This window comes from Lissotriton vulgaris, chromosome 2_2 (assembly GCF_964263255.1).
Source record: "Lissotriton vulgaris chromosome 2_2, aLisVul1.2, whole genome shotgun sequence".
NCBI classification, from domain to species: Eukaryota; Metazoa; Chordata; class Amphibia; order Caudata; family Salamandridae; genus Lissotriton; species Lissotriton vulgaris.
In genome coordinates, this window is record NC_141688.1 from 317,903,165 (window position 1) to 317,925,300 (window position 22,136).

General features: G+C 51.9%; 1 protein-coding gene across 1 annotated transcript in view; it reads left to right on the top strand.

The window, feature by feature from the left end:
• Positions 1 to 22,136, top strand: part of F2 (coagulation factor II, thrombin) — a 270,935-nt gene that overhangs the window by 137,565 nt on the left and 111,234 nt on the right. Inside the window, exon 8 of the mRNA XM_086959673.1 lies at positions 861 to 965. Within this exon, the coding sequence (XP_086815799.1) occupies positions 861 to 965 (105 nt within the window). The remainder of the gene's footprint in view (positions 1 to 860; positions 966 to 22,136) is intronic.

A 22,136-nucleotide genomic window follows, 5' to 3' on the forward strand; every position in this document is an offset into this window, starting at 1 on the left:
CCACAGGGTCAAGGCCTATTGGCTGGGTTAAATATTAGGATATACATCTTTGAGGAATTCCAAACCTTGCAGCAGCCATTTTTATTGTTTTATTGGTTGATAATGTTGGGCACTGTTTTAAGGCCCCTACCAAGTAACAACTAATGCGTATTTGAGAACGTCATCCACAAAGAACTTGGCACACATACTCGTGTCTCAGTGATGCCCTTCAGCCATGAGTATCATTCTCAAGGGCAAAAATAGTGCACCTCTAAAATGTCTAAGCTGTTGGGGCATTCTTGAGCTTAGATCTGATGGGCACTGGTTTCTTCTGAGCTCCCTGTGCATGGGCTGGGATGAAGAGAAGCATGCTGTACTCTGGAGCTTGCAGCAGTTACTCAAAGATCCTAGGAAATGGGGACTGTGATTTAAAAGATTTTGACTAATTCAAGGTGCCTCCTAGGACATGGCAACATTTGGTAGCAATGCATTAGGGAACTGATAAGGGTAGGGATCAAAAGGGGGTGAGATCAACCAGACAGCCAAGAGACGGGACATCAAACTGTGAACTGTGCTGTCCAGGATCCTAGAACAAGCACAAGGACCCACCATCCATCCCAGAGACTCACTCCCCAGAGGGCTCTTGGGCTGGGTGGGACTTACATTTACACCAGCAGGTCGACTAACTGGTATTTTATAGTATGGAGAGCAATTCACACAGAAAGACATAGGTCCTGCCACAGTAACCAAAGTAAAGTGATGAAACTGTCAGGGAATGGGATGATGATACACTTGGCTTTTGTTGACAATTCATGCACTGAATGGGTTAATGAATAAGATTTTAACACTGTTAATAACAGCATAATTGTCTTTTTCTGCAGATGTCCCGCTGGAAGAAGAGGATATCTCTACCCTCGGTGGACGGACGGTGGTCAAAACGCATCAGACCTTCTTCGATGAGAAGTCCTTCGGGACTGGTGAAGCGGGTGAGTCGTCCCATTTGTTGTGCAGTTGACGGGGGAATATTTAGGGGCACCATGGAGTCATTTTTTTTAATCCCACTAAAGTAAGTGGCAGAGAGACCACCCTGGACTTGGCTTGTCCAAGTACCTCTTGTGCGGGCTGACATTTAAAATGTGCCTCTAGATTCTTGTCTACATTTTTGGAAGAAGGAAGCCTTTGATGTAAATCTCCATACTGCATTCTGTTCAGGGGACCTGGTCCACAACCCTGCCTCAGAAACATCTGTAAACCACCCTTACTAGCGTGTCTCGGTGTCCCCTTGATCGTGGGTTGGACAGCGATGGGCAGCTTGATGGCAAACTCATGAATGGAAGGCTGTCCCCCCTTTTTACCCGCTGCGTGACCCACCTTTCTGAGGTCAGTCCTTTCCACTCTTCAAAGAGTGCCTCGAACCTGCCTCCTCTGGGTCACGTGCTTAGAGATGGGGGTTGGAGCGTCTTGCCCGGACCCACAGGCCTGACCCAAGGTCTGAGCTGCTCGGTTTTGTTTGGTTTACCCCATGAAAAATTCCCCTGCAGGCCCCCCAAAAGTGATTGACTCTTTGCTAATACAGGCTGCTGCATGGATGGAGGCCTCTGTCTATAATGCTTAACAGTACGAAAACTTAGCAGACGCGAAGAACCAGCCATGCCAGTCTATATGGACTCCTCAACTTGATTCTCGTCGGCCCAGGGCAACTGCAACAGAAGGCTCCAGACCGAATGAATGTTTGAATGATTCTCTGCCATCAACCACCACTTGACGCAGCGGCTTCACCTACACAAGGACATTTATTTATTTGTGAAGTAGTGTGGCTCACTGGTTAGAGGCGGCAGACCCGAGAGCAGAGGACGGCCCGGGACCAGGGTTCGATTCCCGGCGCGGCAGGTTTCTGGACCAGGGTCAGCGGACTCGATAATTCTCTCGCCTCGGTGCCCACTCTGATCAGCGATCACACTCGGCAACTCTGGGCATTAGCTTGCCACATCTTCACTAACGGCCCCACCAGACCGCCGGGGATGCCTGGTGTCACCCTGGAGATACCCATTAAGGGACCATCTCTCAGGGAAGCCAGGAAGGGTTTCGCAGCGGTCGAAGCGCCTTGGGACCCTACGGGTAGGTAGTGCGCTATATAAATGCCAATACATTTATTTATGTATTTATTGAAGGTGCCTCTTTCTCCAGCCGCTACCCCGAGGAACAGTGGTACCCCAACAAATGATGTAAACAAACATGGATTTCAAAGCTGGAGCTCCCAGTGGGTCCGTTCCCTCAGTCACCAGCGGGAGGCGCTGCAGCACCTGTTTCCAGCTTTACCAGGACTAAAGGTTCTTGTAGCAGGAAGAATCTGGGCTCAGGGGTGGCTTCCCCAGTGGAGCCACCAGGCCCCCATCCTGGGGGTGTCCCCGAGTACGTACGCTCCTTGAAGCTGCACCCACACCTGCATTGCCGCGTGCTTACTGATACATTTACCGCCACCTGCTGGAGGAGGTCGTGATCTGCAAGGCTCTGTCCTCACTGTGGGCCAGAGGGTCTTAGTGCTGCGTCCATGCGAGCCCCCCGTAGCATGGCCTGCTGTGACTCCGACCGAACTGAATCGAGACACCGGAGAAAGGCTGAACCTAGGAGGTCCTACTAGACAGGGGAGCGGGGTTTGCCACCGCACAAAGGGCACTCTCAAAGATCCTTAACACGCATGCACCTGGGTCCTTGCATGACCAGAGCAGCATTCTTGCCACGAGGAGGGCAAGAATGCTGGAGTCAGGAATACAAAGGCAATCAGGGACTTAGAATGAATCTGGTGAAGAAGAAGAAGAGTCTCATAAGAGACGGCAGACTCCTTCACCACTCAAGCCACCCCCCACCAAGGCCCATCTCCCTCCTGTCCGTGGTCTGTCCATGCTCGCTGAAGGAGGGCGGCGCACATGCTGAGGTCCACAATCTGGCATGCCAGGAAAGGATGTACGCAAGAGAGAGTATAAACACCGGCCCTACATGTCGTGTCAGGTGGAAGTGTTGGAAACCCTCATGCAACCCCTTGACATCCTTGATGTGACAACGGGGCAGCCATCTTGGAATGGACAGACAGTGTTTGAGGGATTCAACTCCTGCTGAGTGCAATAGGTAGCTTCTGTTTCAACATGGCTGAAGCAACAACGTGCTTACATATGTGTACAGTCAAGTCAAGTCAAGTCAAAAGATTTGTATAGCGCGCTACATACCCCGAGGGTCTCAAGGCGCTTGAAGAAGGGTAGGGAGTTACTTGTCGAATATCCATGTTTTGAGTTGCTTTCTGAATGCTAGGTGGTTCTGGGTAAGCCGGAGGTGAGTGGGAAGTGAGTTCCAAGTTTTAGCTGCTAGGTAGGAGAAGGATCTACCTCCCATGGTGGTTTTGTTGATGCGAGGTACAGTGGCAAGGGCTTGGTTGGAGGATCGTAGCTGGCGGGAGGGGGTGTAGAAGGATAGTCGTGTGTTGAGGCATTCGGGTCCGATTTCGTAGAGTGCTTTGTGTGCGTGGGTTAGGAGCCGGAAGGTGATCCTCTTGTTGACGGGGAGCCAGTGGAGGTTTTTCAGGTGATCAGAGATGTGTTCTTTACGCGGGATGTCTAATATGAGCCTGGCTGAGGCGTTCTGGATGAGTTGTAGTTTTTTCTGGAGTTTTGCGGTGGTGCCGGCGTAGAGGGTGTTTCCGTAGTCCAGTCGGCTCGTGACCAGAGCGTGGGTGACTGTTTTTCTAGTTTCGGTAGGGATCCAGCAAAATGTTTTTTTGAGCATGCGAAGAATGTTGAAGCAAGATGAAGAAACGGCGTTGACTTGTCTGTTCATCGAGAGTGAGGAATCCAGGATGACGCCCAGGTTCCGTGCGTGGTCCGTCGGGATGGGTGCTTTTCCAAGGGCCTCTGGCCACCAAGAGTCGTCCCAGGCGGAGGGGGAGGTACCTAAGATGAGGACTTCTGTTTTGTCTGAGTTCAGTTTCAGACGGCTGTGCTTCATCCATTCGGCTACTTCTTTCATTCCTTCGTGTAGGTTGGTTTTGGCCGTGTTAGGGTCTCTGGTGAGTGATAGGATCAGTTGAGTGTCGTCGGTGTAGGAGATGATGTTGAGGTTATGTTGGCGTGCGATGGCCGCGAGGGGGCTCATGTACACGTTGAAGAGGGTGGGACTGAGTGAGGACCCTTGAGGTACGCCACAGATGACTTCAGTAGCCTCTGACTTGAATGGTGGAAGGCGGACTCTCTGGGTTCTTCCGGAGAGGAACGAGGTGATCCATTCCAGTGCTTTTCCTTGGATTCCGATGTTTTTGAGGCGCTGTAGAAGGGTGCTATGGCAGACTGTGTCGAAGGCTGCGGAGAGGTCGAGGAGGATGAGGGCGACTGTGTCTCCATTGTCCAGTAGAGTTCGAATGTCGTCTGTTGCTGCGATGAGGGCGGTTTCGGTGCTGTGCTTGGCTCGGAAGCCAGACTGTGAGGAGTCGAGGGATTTGTTGGTTTCGAGGAATGCGGCGAGCTGGTTGTTGACAGCTTTCTCGATGACTTTGGCCGGGAAAGGAAGGAGTGAGATAGGGCGATAGTTTTTGAGTTCGGTGGGGTCAGCCGTGGGTTTCTTCAGGAGGGCGCTGAGTTCGGCATGTTTCCAGCTTTCCGGGAAGGTTGCGGAGTTGAGGGAGCAGTTGATGACGTCTCGGAGGTGCGGTGCAATAATGGAGTCTGCTTTGTTAAAGATGTGGTGAGGGCAAGGGTCAGTGGGGGATCCTGAGTGGATAGAGTTCATCAGACGGATGGTGTCCTCAGTGGAGATTGGCTTCCAGTCATTGAGGATGTTCAGGGGGGGTGGGGGTCCTGCAGGGGATTGGGTGGGTTGGTCTCCGGGTTGGTTGTCGAAGCTGTTGTGGATGTCTGCAATTTTGTTGTGGAAGAATGAGGCTAGGGAGTCGCAGAGGGCTTGAGAGGGGGTGATGTCGTTGGAGTTGGCTGAGGGGTTGGTAAATTCCTTGACGATGTTGAATAATTCCTTGCTGTTGTGGGCGTTGTTATCTAGACGGTCCTTGAAGGCTGTTTTCTTGGCATTTCGGATTAGTTGGTGGTGTATGCGGGTGGCGTTTTTGAAGGCGTCCTTGGTGCTGGTGGTTGGGTCTTTTTTCCAGGCCTTCTCGAGGGAGCGACAGAGTTTCTTGGATTTCTTAAGGTGATCGTTGAACCAGGAGGCCTTCTTACTGCCTAGTTTGATTTGTCGTTTTTTCAGTGGTGCTAGGATGTCGGCGCTGTTGGATAACCATTGGGTGAGGTTGGTGGCTGCTTGGTCTGGGTTTGAGGAGTGGGCGGGGGGCTTTTGAAGAAGCGATGAGGAGATCTGGTCGATGGTGATTTTGTTCCAGTTTCTTTGCAGAGTGGGTTGGGGGTGGTTGTTGGATGTGGGCTTGTTGTAGGTGAAGTGAACGCAGCTGTGGTCAGTCCAAAGGAGAGCTGTGGTGTGGCTGAAGGAAACATGCTTGCTGGAGGTGAAGATAGGGTCGAGTGTGTGACCTGCGATGTGGGTGGGGGTAGTGACAAGTTGTTTAAGTCCGAGGTTTGCGAGGTTGTCCAAAAGGGTGGTGGTGTTGCGGTCGTTGTTCTTTTCAAGGTGAAAGTTGAGGTCTCCCAGAAGGATGTAGTCCTCGGAGGGGAGCGCGTGTGGAGTGATAAAGTCGGTGATGTCTTCACTAAATTGTGCGCGGGGTCCTGGTGGCCTGTAAAGGAGGGTGCCTCTGAGTGTGGTCTTGGGGTCGATGTGGATCTGGAAGTGAAGGTGTTCAGAGTTGGCGAGATTGACGTCTGAGCTGGTTGAGATGCGGATGGATTTCTTATGGACGATAGCGATGCCTCCTCCTGTGTGGCCGGTACGGTCCTTGCGAATGATCTTATAGCCTTCCGGGATGGCAATGTATGTAAATGTAAATGTATAGGCATTTATATAGCGCACTACTTACCCGGAGGGTCCCAAGGCGCTTCGACCGCTGCGAAACCCTTCCTGGCTTCCCTGAGAGATGGTCCCTTAATGGGTATCTCCAGGGTGAGACCAGGCATCCCCGGCGGTCTGGTGGGGCCGTTAGTGAAGATGAGGCAAGCTAATGCCCAGAGTTGCCGAGTGTGATCGCTGATCAGAGTGGGCACCGAGGCGAGAGAATTATCGAGTCCGCTGACCCTGGTCCAGAAACCTGCCGCGCCGGGAATCGAACCCTGGTCCCGGGCCGTCCTCTGCTCTCGGGTCTGCCGCCTCTAACCAATGGTGATGTCTGGGGCTGAAGAGGCATTCATCCATGTTTCTGTTAGGAAGGCGACGTCCGGAGAGATGGTGTCGAGTAGATTCCAGAGGTCAATGGCGTGTCTGTGGACCGAGCGGGTGTTGAGCAGGATGCATTGTAGGTGGTTGGGATCGGATATCTGTTGGGAGTTCGTAGATGAGGAGTTGTTCTTGGTGCCGTCGAACTTGCAGGAGTAGCAGGAAAAGGGTCCATGGGTGTGTCCAGGAGCGGCTTGGACGCAGTTGAGGGAGCGGCCGGGGTTGAGGGCAAGGAGGGTGGTGGCATCGTAAGTAATGCGGGAGGGATGGACTTTACGAGGATCAGGGGCTCTGGCGCTGGGCGCGGTCCAGGCACGGATGGGCGTAGACGGGCTTACCTTTGGCGCACCTTCGGCGCGAATTGGGCGCGAACGCTGCGCGTAAACGTTGCGCGCGGGAACAGCTGTCATATATGGATAGTGGAGGGGGAGGGGCGAGGGCGGCTCAGCTGGGAGGCGGGGCGGGTTCACTATGAGCACAACAACAAACAAAATGGCAGCGGAGCGCTGGGGGATAACGCGTAAACACAGACAAAGTTACACTGGCAGATAATAATGAAAATGAAAACAGAGCTAAAGCGGCGCATTTAAATTAAGCAGAGCAAAAAGCGGCAGGCGAGGCAGATTGCAGGCAATAATAACGAGGAAGCGCTGCACAACGATACCAGACACTGGGGAGCGACCACTCGGCTCGAGAGCTAAGAGCGAGTCACAGCGCTTAGAGGTAATGGAGCGCTGGAAGTAGTCTGTGGGAGGGCGGCTCAGCTGGGAGGCGGGGCGGGTTCACTATGAGCACAACAACAAACAAAATGGCAGCGGAGCGCTGGGGGATAACGCGTAAACACAGACAAAGTTACACTGGCAGATAATAATGAAAATGAAAACAGAGCTAAAGCGGCAAATTTAACCCCTTAAGTGCTGCTGACGGCCAATGGTCGTCAGCAGCGCTACCTCCCCAGTGCTGCGCACGACCATTGAACGTCCATTCAGCACTAGTTCTAATGGACAGCGCAGCACTGGGGAGAAATGTTTACACGCAGCTAAGGTGTTAAATTAAGCAGAGCAAAAAGCGGCAGGCGAGGCAGATTGCAGGCAATAATAACGAGGAAGCGCTGCACACCGATACCAGACACTGGGGAGCGACCACTCGTCCTGTTGGAGCAATGTTCTGCTAAAGAGCAGGGTTGTGGTAGAGACAATGTCTGTCGGAGAGCAGTTCTTAACTAGAGCGTTGCACAAGAGATGCTGTATTGAGCAGAGCAGTAGTAGGGGTAGTTATACCGCTGGAAGCCAGGCTAAGGCTCACTAGCGATAACTAAGGTGAGACGTGGGAATATTAGTGAAAGCAAAGATGAGTTCTTCTAAGGAAAACCAGCAAAAGCTGTTCCTGGGGTAGTTAGCGGTACGATGCATTCGTTTTTCCAGGGGAAGCCAGGAAATGCTATGGATGAATACAGAAACTATTACAGTAAAAATAAGAACATGCATACCCATCACAAAGATGCTTACAACTTGAGAACCAGGACACCGTTGTTATTATTAGGAACGCAAACTAAGCTGCCCTTTTCATGGTGCAGTTTTCACAAACCTTTTGCCACCCAAAAAATCCTCTCGCAGTTTTAGAAATGCTGAATCAGCACAAAACCAAGGGCTTTTCCTACTTCGAGCCATGGTAAAGAGAACCATGGATGGAAATCCCAATCTGGATCAGATCACCGCCATCGCTGCGAGGAACAACTCCCACCCGTGGTCCTCTGATGAGAGGCGTCTCATCCACACTCACACTGATCCTGCGAGATGGACCTCTACTCGCAACTGGGATGATCCCCATCACTGATCCTCTGAAGAAGAGAAAAGGCCATCCTGGAGGTCGTGCCCTGTGCAGAGCCAATGAAATGTTGGCCTCTGCATTGCTCGGGGTGAGACTTTGAGTCTTGGATGCGAATAATTGTCTGCTTGAGATAGTCCGTGACCAGCACCAGGGATTCCTCTTTCACGGGCCAGTCATCTCAGTATTGAAACGTGTCCACTCCCGACCATCGCAGTGCAGCTGCCACAACCACCAACACCGCCATAAAGACATGGCGGGTCGCGGCCCGTGCAAACAATGGGACCGTGAGGTGATAACACTGGATCCCATCTCGCAGCCCACGTCAAATGGGAGGGAAGAACTGGGAGATGGAAATAGGCATCAGAGATCCAGCAGTGACGACCAATGTCTAGCACTGAAGGTCAACAAGCCTTGGCGGTAGGGAGGACGGTGGCAGAGTCTCCCCGACCCGCTTTACACCAGCAAGCTGTTCCTGAGTGCCAGAAATAACTAAGCGTTGGGCTGCCTGAAGCCAGGCAACATATTTTAAATGTATTTTAAAAATTATCGCCATATTTGCAATATTTTAATTGGAACTGCTACCCACAGTGTTGGTGACCTTCTCGCCTCCCACGTTGCACTCCTGTTGCCTTAGAGGGATAACAGGGGCCCATCTCTGCATAGGGAAGGCTGTGCTCGATAATACAGCCTGCCCGCCCTGGTCCGACTCGGCAATTAGAGCCGTTGAGCGGAGGGCGGACAGGTAAGAGCCAGTCACTTCCGCTTGGATCAGCGGTTAGCGCTCTAGTCTTCCCTCACAGAGGGCTATTTAGACAGAAAAGAGCGGCCGGCTGACTGCGGTAGGGAGGACAGTGGCAGAGTTTCCCCGACCCGCTTTTCACCAGCAAGCTGTTCCTGAGTGCCAGAAATAACTAAGCGTTGGGCTGCCTGATGCCAGGCAACATATTTTAAATGTATTTTAAAAATTATCGCCATATTTGCAATATTATAATTGGAACTGCTACCTACAGTGTTGGTGACCTTCTCGCCTCCCACGTTGCACTCCTGTTGCCTTAGAGGGATAACAGGGGCCCATCTCTGCATAGGGAAGGCTGTGCTCGATAATACAGCCTGCCCGCCCTGGTCCGACTCGGCAATTAGAGCCGTTGAGCGGAGGGCGGACAGGTAAGAGCCAGTCACTTCCGCTTGGATCAGCGGTTAGCTCTCTAGTCTTCCCTCACAGAGGGCTATTTAGACAGAAAAGAGCGGCCGGCTGACTGCGGTAGGGAGGACAGTGGCAGAGTTTCCCCGACCCGCTTTTCACCAGCAAGCTGTTCCTGAGTGCCAGAAATAACTAAGCGTTGGGCTGCCTGATGCCAGGCAACATATTTTAAATGTATTTTAAAAATTATCGCCATATTTGCAATATTTTAATTGGAACTGCTACCTACAGTGTTGGTGACCTTCTCGCCTCCCACGTTGCACTCCTGTTGCCTTAGAGGGATAACAGGGGCCCATCTCTGCATAGGGAAGGCTGTGCTCGATAATACAGCCTGCCCGCCCTGGTCCGACTCGGCAATTAGAGCCGTTGAGCGGAGGGCGGACAGGTAAGAGCCAGTCACTTCCGCTTGGATCAGCGGTTAGCGCTCTAGTCTTCCCTCACAGAGGGCTATTTAGACAGAAAAGAGCGGCCGGCTGACTGCGGTAGGGAGGACAGTGGCAGAGTTTCCCCGAACCGCTTTTCACCAGCAAGCTGTTCCTGAGTGCCAGAAATAACTAAGCATTGATGCGTTTGGCTGCCTGAATCCAGGCAACGTATTTTAAACGTATTTTAAAAATTATCACCATATTTGCAATATTTGCAATATTGTTATTGGAACTGCTACCTACAGTGTTGGTGACCTTCTCGCCTCCCCCGTTGCACTCCTGGTGCCTTAGGGGATAACAGGGGCCCATCTCTGCATAGGGAAGGCTGTGCTCGATAATACAGCCTGCCCGCCCTGGTCCGACTTGGCAATTAGAGCCATTGAGCAGAGGGCGGACAGGTAAGAGCCAGTCACTTCCGCTTGGATCAGCGGTTAGCGCTCTAGTCTTCCCTCACAAAGGGCTATTTATCCCTGTCTTCGCTCTGAGCGCGCAGCGATTGCGCGCAGGTGTGCGCCTAAGGACGCGCCGAAGACAAGCCGAAGAGAAGCCCGTCTGTGCCCGTCCGTGACTTGACGGGGCCAGGGGCCATGGGCTCTACACTTGGGAACCAGGACCTCTCTGGGAGCAATATCATCCGCTATTCAGCACAGGTATTGAAAGACTTACAACCCTCCTTTCCTTTAGGCTGTATGCGAGACTCCTGGCCATACCCTGAAGGCCCTTTTTCCTGTATCATCTGTCGCTATCAGGTGTCCCTTATCCTCCCTCACACTGGTAGCTGCACTTTAGCACTTAAGGGACGTTGCCCTCAGGATTCCCTTACTACTAGTCCTTCTTGTAGTAATACTGGAGAAAACCCGATACAAACTGGGTTAAAGAGTTTCCTTCTAAACATTCGCTCTCTACCCAAACACCATCAGGACTTATGGGACCTTATAAACACAGTTACACCAGACATTTGTTTCCTTACGGAGACCTGGGTGAAGCCCCATACAGTGCCTACCATTGCAACGGGGGTTCCCATGGGATATAAGATTCTCAAATTAGATCGCCCCATCAAAACCGGTGGCGGTATTGCTGGGTATATAAAGAGGGTTTGAAGGTCTCCTTACTTGACCAGAGATGCTGTCCTGAGCTGGAGGTCATGATCTTTAAGATCAGTTCCACTTCGAAAACCCACTGGAAGTCAGCATTAGTCTATCGCCCCCCTGGGTCGAGTGCGGGCTTCTCGCTTTCCCTAATGGAATTACCAGCTCCTCACTTTAAAGCTAAGGAAGACTTTATTCTACTTGGAGACTTTAACACTCATATAGACCTCCCTAATCATCCGGACACAGTATCCCTGCTTTCCGATCTTTCCTTATTAGGACTTGAAATTCTGAATAGTGGCCAACACATATTGGTGGACACACCTTGGACCTAATTTTCTCCAATTGCCACAAAATAAAATGTCAACCACCAACTCATATAAGCAGGTCTGACCACTTTATGGTTGAATTTGATCTTCTAGGCCTCCATTTACCACGCCAAAAGTCTCTTTCTGCAGTCTGGCGAAGACAATGGCATAAAGTGACTCTAGATGGGTTACAAAAGGTTTGGAAGGAACCTTCTATTCCAGAGAATGCCGATGTGGAGACTGGCCTTACCAAGTTCAATAAGGCTCTGCTTGAGGCGGGTGATTCACTAGCACCTTTAAAACTTCACAAACAATATTTTAGATCTAAACAGGAAGCATGGTATACTGAAGAGTTGCGAGCGGAGAAGCAGGGGTGTAGAAAGCTTGAAAAAATTTGGAGGAAATCGCACACAATACTGAGTAGGAAGTCGTATTCGGAGGCTCTGGCTATCTACCATAAAAACTTAAATTTGCCCAGAAAGAACTGTCTTGCCTCGCAGTTGGCTGAGGCTGGCAATTCTTCTAGAGAACTTTACAAGATCCTTCAATCTTTTGTAAAGCCTCTGGCCTGTGAAAGGCCCGACGACTTCTCTCAAACCTTGTGTGATGATGTTTCTGCATTTTTCGAGAACAAAATTGAGCTAATATATGAAAAAATCACTAAGGCCGCAAACTACAGGAGTAATGTTGACAGCCTCCCCTTTAGGACATTTAGGTGCGAAAGTACTTTATTCACTGCATTCCCGGAAGTCAGCCTAACTGATGCTATTTCCCTTTACAGTCAAATTAAGACAGGGTCCCCAACAGACCTTATGCCAGCTAAAATGGTTCCTCCATTAGGCTATCTGCTCTCATCAGGTATTCAAACTGTGATTAATCTCTCCATTAAGGAAGGGAGAGTGCCTAGGGACTGGAAAAAAAGCGATAGTGAACCCTATTCGGACAAACGTAGCGTTGCCATGGTCAGATCTTTCTAACCTCCGCCCGATTTCCCTTTTACCCCACCTCAGTAAGATGACTGAGAAGCATGTGAACACACATCTGTCTAATTTCATCGCGGCAGCGGATGGTCTGGACCATTCACAATCTCGGTTCAGACCTAACCACAGCACCGAATCAGCCCTCCTCTCCGTGACCGACACCATCACGATGGCACAGGATAGAGGGGGCTTCATGATTCTGGTGCTGTTGGATTTGTCCGCTGCCTTTGACACAGTGTCACATGATATCTTAATCAGTCGTCTGAAAAGGGTGGGGATAGGCGGATCTGCTCTGTCCTGGCTGGAGAGTTTCCCCTCGGGCCGCTCACAAAGCGTCCGATTGGGCTCCCATTATTCCACCTCCAGGGAGCTCACCAAGGGGGTTCCACAGGGCTCATGTCTAAGCCCCACATTATTTAATGTGTATGTGGCCCCCCTTGGCTGACATTGTAAGAGAATATGGGTTCACGCCTATATAGTACGCTGACGACACCCAGCTTTTGTTTCCTTTCCAAACCCTTGCACCGGCGGTTAAGCATGCCTTTGCTGCTGGTATGAGAGCTGTAGCCGACTGGATGGCCTCCAATTGCCTACAATGCAATGTAGGCAAGACGGAGGTCATGCTGTTCGGAGAGGCCCCTCTCCTTTGGACCTAGGACCTGACCTCTGCCCCAAACAAGTAGTAAAAAATCTAGGGGTACGGCTTGATCAGTCATTACTATTAAAAGATCATGTAAATCAGGTAACAGGATCCTGTCTTAGAGTCATTGGGCGCCTGAGACGTGTGTTCTCGTATCTGGCTGAGAGCCATAGGAAAACATTGGTTCAGACGCTTGTGATCAGCAGGTTAGATTATTGCAATGGGCTCCTTATCTCTGGTAATGAAGAACAACTGGGCAGGCTGCAGGTAGCCCAGAACTCGGCAGCTAGGTTGGTCCTCAGCGCCCCTGCTAGATCTCCGTCACGACCTCTTTTGGACAAACTCCACTGGCTGCCCATCCGCCAGCGGGTTAAGTTCAAAATATGGTGCGGCAGCGTAATCCATAAATGCCTGTTTGGCACTGGCCCCAAATATCTGACGGAAAAATTTAAACTCTATGAGCCATGTCGCTCTTTACGCTCCAGGAACCAATCGTTGCTTCAGGTTCCGTGGATCAAAAGGGAAAGGCAGGGTGGTTGAGCACTGTCCTATAGGGGCCCACTCTCTGGAACACTCTGCCCCAGGCAAAATTCCAACCTTGGAGCATTTAGGAAATCCCTAAAGACATACCTGTTCCCGACAGTCTAAATCCGCATCTTCCTGATTTATTTTCTGGTTTCAGGCAAGAACACAAGCGCAGAGATACCCCTTCGGGGGTCGAATTCCTGCGCTATACAAGAAACAAAATAAATAAAATAAATTGGCACAGCGACAGCATCATGACCTTTTCCTGCTGAAGGACCAAGTTCAGCAAGCAGGATCCAGGATGGGCCTCAGACTTCTGTCTTTCGTGGGGACCAAGAAGTAAAAGGAGGAGAATCCCATGTCCCATTCTTCCAGAGGCAGCACCTCAGTGGTCCCTTTGTCCAGTAGGGCAAAGGGCTCCACCTCCAAAACCAAGAGGTGTGCCAAGGAGCACATCCAGGAGGAAGGAGGAGGGTGTGGATGGATGGATAGGAAGTATAGGGTGCAGCACGTTTAACTAGATGATCCATCCATCCATTGTTATGTCCTCCTAGCTGGTGGAAAAGCAGGAGACCCTGTCCCAAACTGGAAGATGATGATTCAAGGGAGGGAGCCAGAGGTGTCCTGAGACAGAAGAGGATTGTGGAGATTGCCACTGCTGTTGATGGTTTTGTACCCTAGACCCACCTCTGCCCTGTTGGGATGTCTGAGAAGGTTGGCTGGTCCGGCTATACTGCCATAAAGTTTTCTAGGTGGAATTGATACGCAAGGGAGGCCATGTAGTGAGCATGAGCCGCCGCTCTGCTCTTTTTTGAAACACCCCAGGTAGGGGCTGGCTTTCTCTTGAAACAGCCACGTGACATTGAGGGGCATGTTCACCAGTGTTGCTTAGACCTCTTCAGGGAAGCCAATGGAATGCCCCTTAGTGAGCCAGGTGCATCGCAACAGCCTTGCCCATAGATCAATTAATGATGTCTTCAAAATGCAGGCTAGACAGCCACTGGTCAAATGCAAAAGCAACATTTTCATGTGGTCGGACACTGAAAGATGGGTCAGACGTAGAATAAAACCAAAGGAACAGGGGAGGGGGGGCAGCCCAAACAAGTTTCTAAAAGTACCAAATCGATGTACCATCTCAGACTGGCCTGGTATGCAACGCTGGACCAGTCTGGAATGATACAAGGGTTTGTGCCAAGGACAACCCAAACAAGTCTCTAAAAGTACCAAACCGATCTCTCATCTCAGACTGGTCTGGTATGGACACGCTGGACCAGCCTGGAATGATACACGGGTTTGTGCCAAGGACAATCCAAATAAGTCTCTAAAAGTACAAAAATAAACAATGAATAAGACGCTCGAACGAGTCCATGTAAATACCACTTGTACAACATAGAAGCAAACTATTGACAAAGGTTTAACACACAGACACCATACGACCGTCGGCGTGATTCCGGGGATTAAATACACTGAAAACCCATGTACCATCCCAGACTGGTCTAGCGTGTCCATGCTAGACCAGTCTGGGATGGTACATCGGTTTTGTACTTTTAGAGACTCATTTGGGATGCTCCACCCCTGTTCCTTGGGTTCTATTCCAAATCTGATCCATCTTTTTGTGTCCAGAAGAAGGCGAGTGTCTTGGCTGACCACCGGACACCAAAACGCACATTGGTACCTACGCTACAGTTGTACAGACACCAGAACAAGCTTTCATTGTATCTATGAGATATGTTTTCCCTCCTGTTTTGATGAGAGACGTACAAAACATAAACCTATTGATTGTGTACAGGAACAATTGTCCTGCCCTTGATGTAAATTCTTTTATCTGGTTTCCATGTGTACTATATGCTTTGTTTGATGTTATAAGACTGGTTCCATGTGCGTTTAAATGCTTTTGATTTTGAGTATGTAAAATGAACTGACAGGCATCTGTAAACCAAGTGCATGCTCCAAGAGTGTCTAAGGGTTCCTGCCGAACAGTACTGATCATCCTATCAAGCTTGTCGAGAGTCAGGTTTTTAGTTTTTTACTCAACACAGATAGCTAAAAAATGGAACAAAGTTCCAGGGGGAGCTTGTTCCAGGCCACAGAGCCAAGGAAAGAAAAGGATCTGCCTCCAGGTTCTGGCCCAATCCTCCTCCTCAGGTTCGCTGCTCCGTTCTCGTGAAGGGCTTTATGAGCCAAGACCAGTGTTTTCCAAAGGATCCTCTTTTGAGGAGAGGCCCGTGGAGCCTTTCAAATGGGAGAGGTGTGGCGCCGCGGCTAGGGCACTGACTCCGGAAGCTGGGGATCACGGTTCGATCCCCGGCACCGGCGGCAGATTAGCCCAGCACCATGTGACTCTGGACAATAGCTTGCTTAATCTTCCGTACGGCCCCACAGCGCCTAGAGACCCTGACGGGTGATTGTGTGCTTTACAAATGTGGATTATTATTATAAATGCGGGTCCTAAGGGTTCTTGGACCAAGGTTGAGAATAGTCCTGGCCGCTGCATTCTGCACCACTTGAAGTCTACTCAGAAGATATTTAGGAAGACCCGAGTAAAGTGCATTTCCGTGATCAAGCCTGCGTGTAATCAAAGTCTGGATTACTGTTTTCTGGTTTCAACAGACAGGAGGGGTAAAGACAAATGTTGAAGAGATGAGCAGCCCCAAACCGGAGCCAACCAGAGCCTGAATTTGAGGTTGGACAGACAAGGCACTGTCAATTTTGACTCCTAGGTTTCTTACCGTGCTCTGTTGTGGGCCAGGGGAGTACCCCGAGGCCAACAAGTCCTCAGGTGGTGGCGCCAAAAAACACAACATTGGTTTTATTGAAATTACATTTTAATTGGTTAATGGACAACTAATTGAACACATTGAAAAGACAAAATTTAATAACTCCTCCATCAAACTCTGCCCCTTTTTCGCATGTGAAAAGCAGTCGTGTGTCGTCAGCATATTACCTTCAGTCCCAATATCTCCGCTAACACAACTAGTGGTGTGAGATCGGCATTAAATAAGGTGGGGCTTAATGGCGAACCTTGAGGCACTCCCACTGCCAACTCACAAATTGGGGCAGAAACCGGGGGAATCCACACGTCTTGGCTTCTATCGTTCAAAAAGGGAGTCAGCCACTTCAAGGCAAGTGTGTGATGTGCATGTAGTCTGCGAGGGTGAAATAATTTTTCTTCAGTTTGGGGGGGATAAGGCAGTTAGTACATATTAATGCTGGAATCATTTTGTAAAATGTATATACATGTTCTAAATAAATAAAAGAAATAAGAGCTATTTCCCATGGAAAAGAGTTCTTTTGGTGGTATAATTAATTTACGACTCCACTTACAGAGCGTATTGTTGAGGTCGGTTGTTCTTTCAGAGTTTTGCTTGGTTTTTCCTGTCCTGCTCAATTATCAGTTTATGTGGGGACCCCTGTATTTGTTTTCTGTTTACCACTTTGCTTGTAGTGGACAGAAGAGTTATCCGTCTGTAGTTTCCGCAGTGACTAAGTCACCTTTCCTGGGGATCTTGATCGGATCTCCCTCCTTCCAGTCTGATGGCACCTTTTCCTCTTCCCTGATCCTTCCAAACATGGGGTAGAGCATGTCTACTGTTGTTTCAATGTCTGCCTTCAGTGCCTCCGCATGAACGTTGTCCTGGCCTGCTGCCTTCCCATTTCTCAGATGTTTATAGGCTTGCCGTGTTTCTTCCCTGGTTGGTCCGCTGCAGTCGAATGGCAAGTCCTTGTCAGCTGGCTGTATGTCTGATGGAGACTGCGGCATGGCCTGGTTCAGCAGTTCTTTAAAGTGCCATACCCCTTCTCATTGTTGGCCTTCATTACCCAGGATTGTCTTCCCAGCTTTATCTTTAACAGGTCTTTCTGGCTTCACACAAAGGATGACATCCAGAGCCAGGCCATGTTGGTGGCATCAGCCGCAGTGGCCAACAAGACTCCAGCCTCCTTTTGGGTGCTGGGGCCAGAGCTCCTGGAGGCGTGGCGTCACGAGGCCTTGGGGGAGGAGCCAAGCATGTTGTTGAAGCACAATGTGGTAGCTGAGGCCAGGATAAGCTCTGCCCAGATACAACGTGCCAAGGGACATTGTGCCAGGATAAACTCACCGGCGGAAGATGTGCCGGGACAGGCAGTAGCAGGGGAAACCAGGATAAGCTGTGATTGGGAAAGCTGAGCCGCGATCTGTGCCAGGGAATGATGCGCTGGCATGAGCTCTGCCTGAGGAATCTGGGCAAGGTCGCACTCTGCCAGGGGAGGTTGTTTTGGAATGTGCTCTGCTAGGGGCGGCTGGCTCATGATAGGCCGTGCCAGAGGAAGCGCTGCCAGGCGCAGCTGGGTTTGGATAGACATTGCCAGGGCAAATCAAGATAAGCCCTGCCAGGCGTAGCTGTGTCGGGATACACAGTGCCAGGGCAAATCAAGATAAGCCCTGCCAGGCGTAGCTGTGTCGGGATACACAGTGCCAGGGCAAATCAAGATAAGCCCTGCCAGGCGTAGCTGTGTCGGGATACACAGTGCCAGGGCAAATCAAGATAAGCCCTGCCAGGCGTAGCTGTGTCGGGATACACAGTGCCAGGGCAAATCAAGATAAGCCCTGCCAGGCGTAGCTGTGTCGGGATAGACAGTGCCAGGGCAAATCAAGATAAGCCCTGCCAGGCGTAGCTGTGTCGGGATACACAATGCCAGGGCAAATCAAGATAAGCCCTGCCAGACGTAGCTGTGTCGGGATACACAGTGCCAGGGCAAATCAAGATAAGCCCTGCCAGGCGTAGCTGTGTCGGGATACACAGTGCCAGGGCAAATCAAGACAAGCCCTGCCAGGCGTAGCTGTGTCGGGATACACAGTGCCAGGGCAAATCAAGATAAGCCCTGCAGGGGGAAGCTGTGACGGGATAGACAGTGCCAGGGCAAATCAAGATAAGCCCTGCCAGGGGGAAGCTGTGACGGGATAGACAGTGCCAGGGTAAATCAAGATAAGCCCTGCAGGGGGAAGCTGTGACGGGATAGACAGTGCCAGGGTAAATCAAGACAAGCCCTGCCAGGGGAAGCTGTGTCAGGATAGACAGTGCCAGGGTAAATCAAGACAGGCACTGCCAGGGGAAGCTGTGACGGGATAGACAGTGCCAAGGCAAATCAAGATAAGCCCTGCCAGGGTAAGCTGAGTCAGGATAGACAGTGCCAGGGCACATTGAGATAAGCCCTGCCAGGGGGAGCTGTGACGGGATAGACAGTGCCAGGGTAAATCAAGACAAGCCCTGCCAGGGGAAGCTGTGTCAGGATAGACAGTGCCAGGGTAAATCAAGACAGGCACTGCCAGGGGAAGCTGTGACGGGATAGACAGTGCCAGGGCAAATCAAGATAAGCCCTGCAGGGGGAAGCTGTGACGGGATAGACAGTGCCAGGGTAAATCGAGATAAGCCCTGCCAGGGTAAGCTGTGTCAGGATAGACAGTGCCAGGGTAAATCGAGATAAGCCCTGCCAGGGGAAGCTGGGTCAGGATAGACAGTGCCAGGGCACATTGAGATAAAACGTGCCAGGGGAACCTGTGTCAGGATAGACAGTGCCAGGGTAAATCAAGACAAGCCCTGCCAGGGGAAGCTGTGACGGGATAGACAGTGCCAGGGTAAATCGAGATAAGCCCTGCCAGGGGAAGCTGTGACGGGATAGACAGTGCCAGGGTAAATCGAGATAAGCCCTGCCAGGGTAAGCTGTGTCAGGATAGACAGTGCCAGGGTAAATCAAGATAATCCCTGCCAGGGGAAGCTGTGACGGGTTAGACAGTGCCAGGGTAAATCGAGATAAGCCCTGCCAGGGGAAGCTGTGACGGGATAGACAGTGCCAGGGTAAATCAAGACAGGCCCTGCCAGGGGAAGCTGTGCATGCATAAGCCCTGGGTAATTTCTCTCAGGATGAGAGCTGGCATGGGAAGAAGTGCCAGGATATAGCTTGCCAGGGCAAGTCAGACAAGCTCTACAGGAAGTGGTGCAAGAAAACGCTGTTGGAGGAAATGGTGCCAGGGTCAGCTCAGGTATTGAAAGCAGTGGCAGAATATGCGGTCGGTGGACGTAGTGCCAACTTATGCACTGCCACAGTACAGTCTACCATGGAAAGATGGTGCCAGCTTATGCTCTACTAGGGACGTGGGGCTAGGATAAGCAGTGCCAGGATATGTCCTGCCACTGGGATACAGTCTGTCAGGGGCAAGGCTGCCAGTATAGCCCATGGGAAGCGATACAAGGACATGCTTTGGCAGGTTACGTTCTGCCAACGGAAAGCAGTGCCAGGAAATGCAGTGCCAGGAAATGCTCTGCCAGGAAAATGCAGTGACTGGATACTCTTTCACAGGGGAAGCGGTGCCAGGATATGCTCTCACAGGGGAAGCAGTGCCAGGATATGCTCTCACAGGGGAAGTAGTGCCAGGATATGCTCTCTATGAGGAAGCAGTGTCAGGATACGCTATCTCAGGGGAAGCAGGGCTAGGATATGCTCTCTCGGGAGAGCAGTGCCAGGATACGCTCTCTCAGGGAAAGCAGTGTCACCCCGCTCCCGCCTCCCAGCTGCTCCTCCCTCCCACCGGCTATTTAGGGACTGCCCGGGCGACTGTGAGCGGTGACCTGACCTGACCTTGGTCTGTGCCGGTCACTCCACACGCCCCGCGGCTCCCGGTGAGTGCGCCCGGTCTCCCTGCCTGCCTCCGCTTGTTCGCCGCTGCCCCTGTGGCAAAGGTTTTTTTTTTGTACTTTTGCTCCCTGTGCTTGGTTTTTGTTCTGTTTGTTGGTGCCCCTGATTCTGTGTCCGATTGCCCTTTTCCCCCTCGGGACCGCTTTCCTGCCTCGGTCCCCCTCCCCGCTCCCTGCCGCCCCACCCCCTTTTCTTTTCTGTATCCTTATCTCCTTCCCTGCGCTACCCCGCTCCCGCCTCCCAGCTGCTCCTGCCTCCCAGCTGCTCCTCCCCCCACCGGCTATTTAGGGACTGCCCGCGCGACGGTGAGCACTGACCTGACCTGACCTGACCTGACCTTGGTCTGTGCCGGTCGCTCCACACACCGCGTGGCTCCCCGTGAGTGCGCCTGGTCTCCCTGCCTGCCTCCGCTTGTTCGCCGCTGCCCCTGTGGCAAAGGTTTTTTTTTTGTACTTTTGCTCCCTGTGCCTGGTTTTTGTTCTGTTTGTTGGTGCCCCTGATTCTGTGTCCGATCGCCCTTTTCCCCCTCGGGACCGCTTTCCCGCCTCGGTCCGCCTCCCCGCTCCCTGCCGCTGCTCCCCTGCGACCCCGCCCCCTTTTCTTTTCTGTATCCTTATCTCCTTCCCTGTGCCACCCCGCTCCCGCCTCCCAGCTGCTCCTCCCTCCCACTGCACCACTTATGGCGGAGTCCACGCATATGCCAGTGGTCACGCGCAGCGGGCACGCATATTGCGCGCCGAAGGCGCACCAACGGCAAGCCCGTCTACGCCCATCCACGCCTGGACTGCGCCCGGCGCCAGAACCCCTGGACCTCGCCGGAGCCAGCCAACCCGACAGAGATACGACGCCGCCACCATCCACGCACTCAACACCGGCCGACAGCCATCATGCTACCAAGCCACCCCGAAACGCACGCACGGAGCCTTCACCTGCCACGCCTACAGCTTCATCTGCACCCGACCCTGCACCGCACCCGCTAAGCCAGGATCCAGCAACGATCAGCTCAAGTGCATTCTGCTCAACACCCGCTCCGTCCACAGGCACGCCGTCGAACTCTGGAACCTCCTCGACACGACTTCACCAGACGTCCCCTTCCTCACAGAAACATGGATGAACACCTCCTCAGCTCCCGACATCGCCATAGCTATCCCTGATGGCTACAAGATCGCCCGGACGGTCCGCGCCAACCAAGCCAGAGGAGGCATCGCCATCGTCCACCGAAACACTATCCGCATCACGACCAACTCCGACGACACCCTCACAGCCGCCGAACACCTCCACTTCCAGATACACACCGACCCCAAGACCACCCTCCGAGGCACCCTCATCTACAGACCCCCGTGACCACGCACACAATTCAGCGAGCCATCAGCCCACACGCCCTCACCTCCTCAGACTACATCCTCCTAGGAGACCTCAACTTCCACCTGGAGAACAACAATGACTGCAACACCGCCACCCTGCTGGACAACCTCGCCAACCTCGGACTCAAGCAACTGGTGAACGCCCCCACCCACTACGCCGGTCACACTCTTGATCCCATCTTCTCCTCCAGCAAGCACATCACCTTCAGCCACTCCACCGGACTTCACTGGACAGACCACAGCTGCGTCCACTTCAACTTCAGGAGAACCACAACCCACCACCACCCTCAACAGGTTCCCCGTAGAAGCTGGGGCGAGATTACCGCTGACCAACTCTCCACCATCCTCAGCCAGAACCCCCCACCCACACTACGGACCCCAACGAAGCAGCCCGCAACCTCACTCAGTGGCTCACCAACTGCGCCAATGCCCTCGCACCACTGAAGAACGCCCCCAGCAGACACGGCAGCAAGAAAGCCCCTTGGTTCACCAACGACCTCAAAAACTTCAAGAAAACCTGCCGCACCCTCGAGAAAGCCTGGCACCATGACCAGACAACAGAAAACATGACAGCCCTCAAGAACGCCACCCGCGAACACCACCATCTGATCCGCACCACCAAAAGGACCACATTCAAAGAACGACTGGACAACAACTCCCACTACAACAAGGAACTCTTCAACATCGTTAAAGAGCTCTCCAGCCCCAGCGCTTGCAACAACGACATCACTCCCTCGCAGGACCTCTGCAACTCACTCGCCTCGTTCTTTCACAGCAAGATCGACGACATACACAACCGCTTC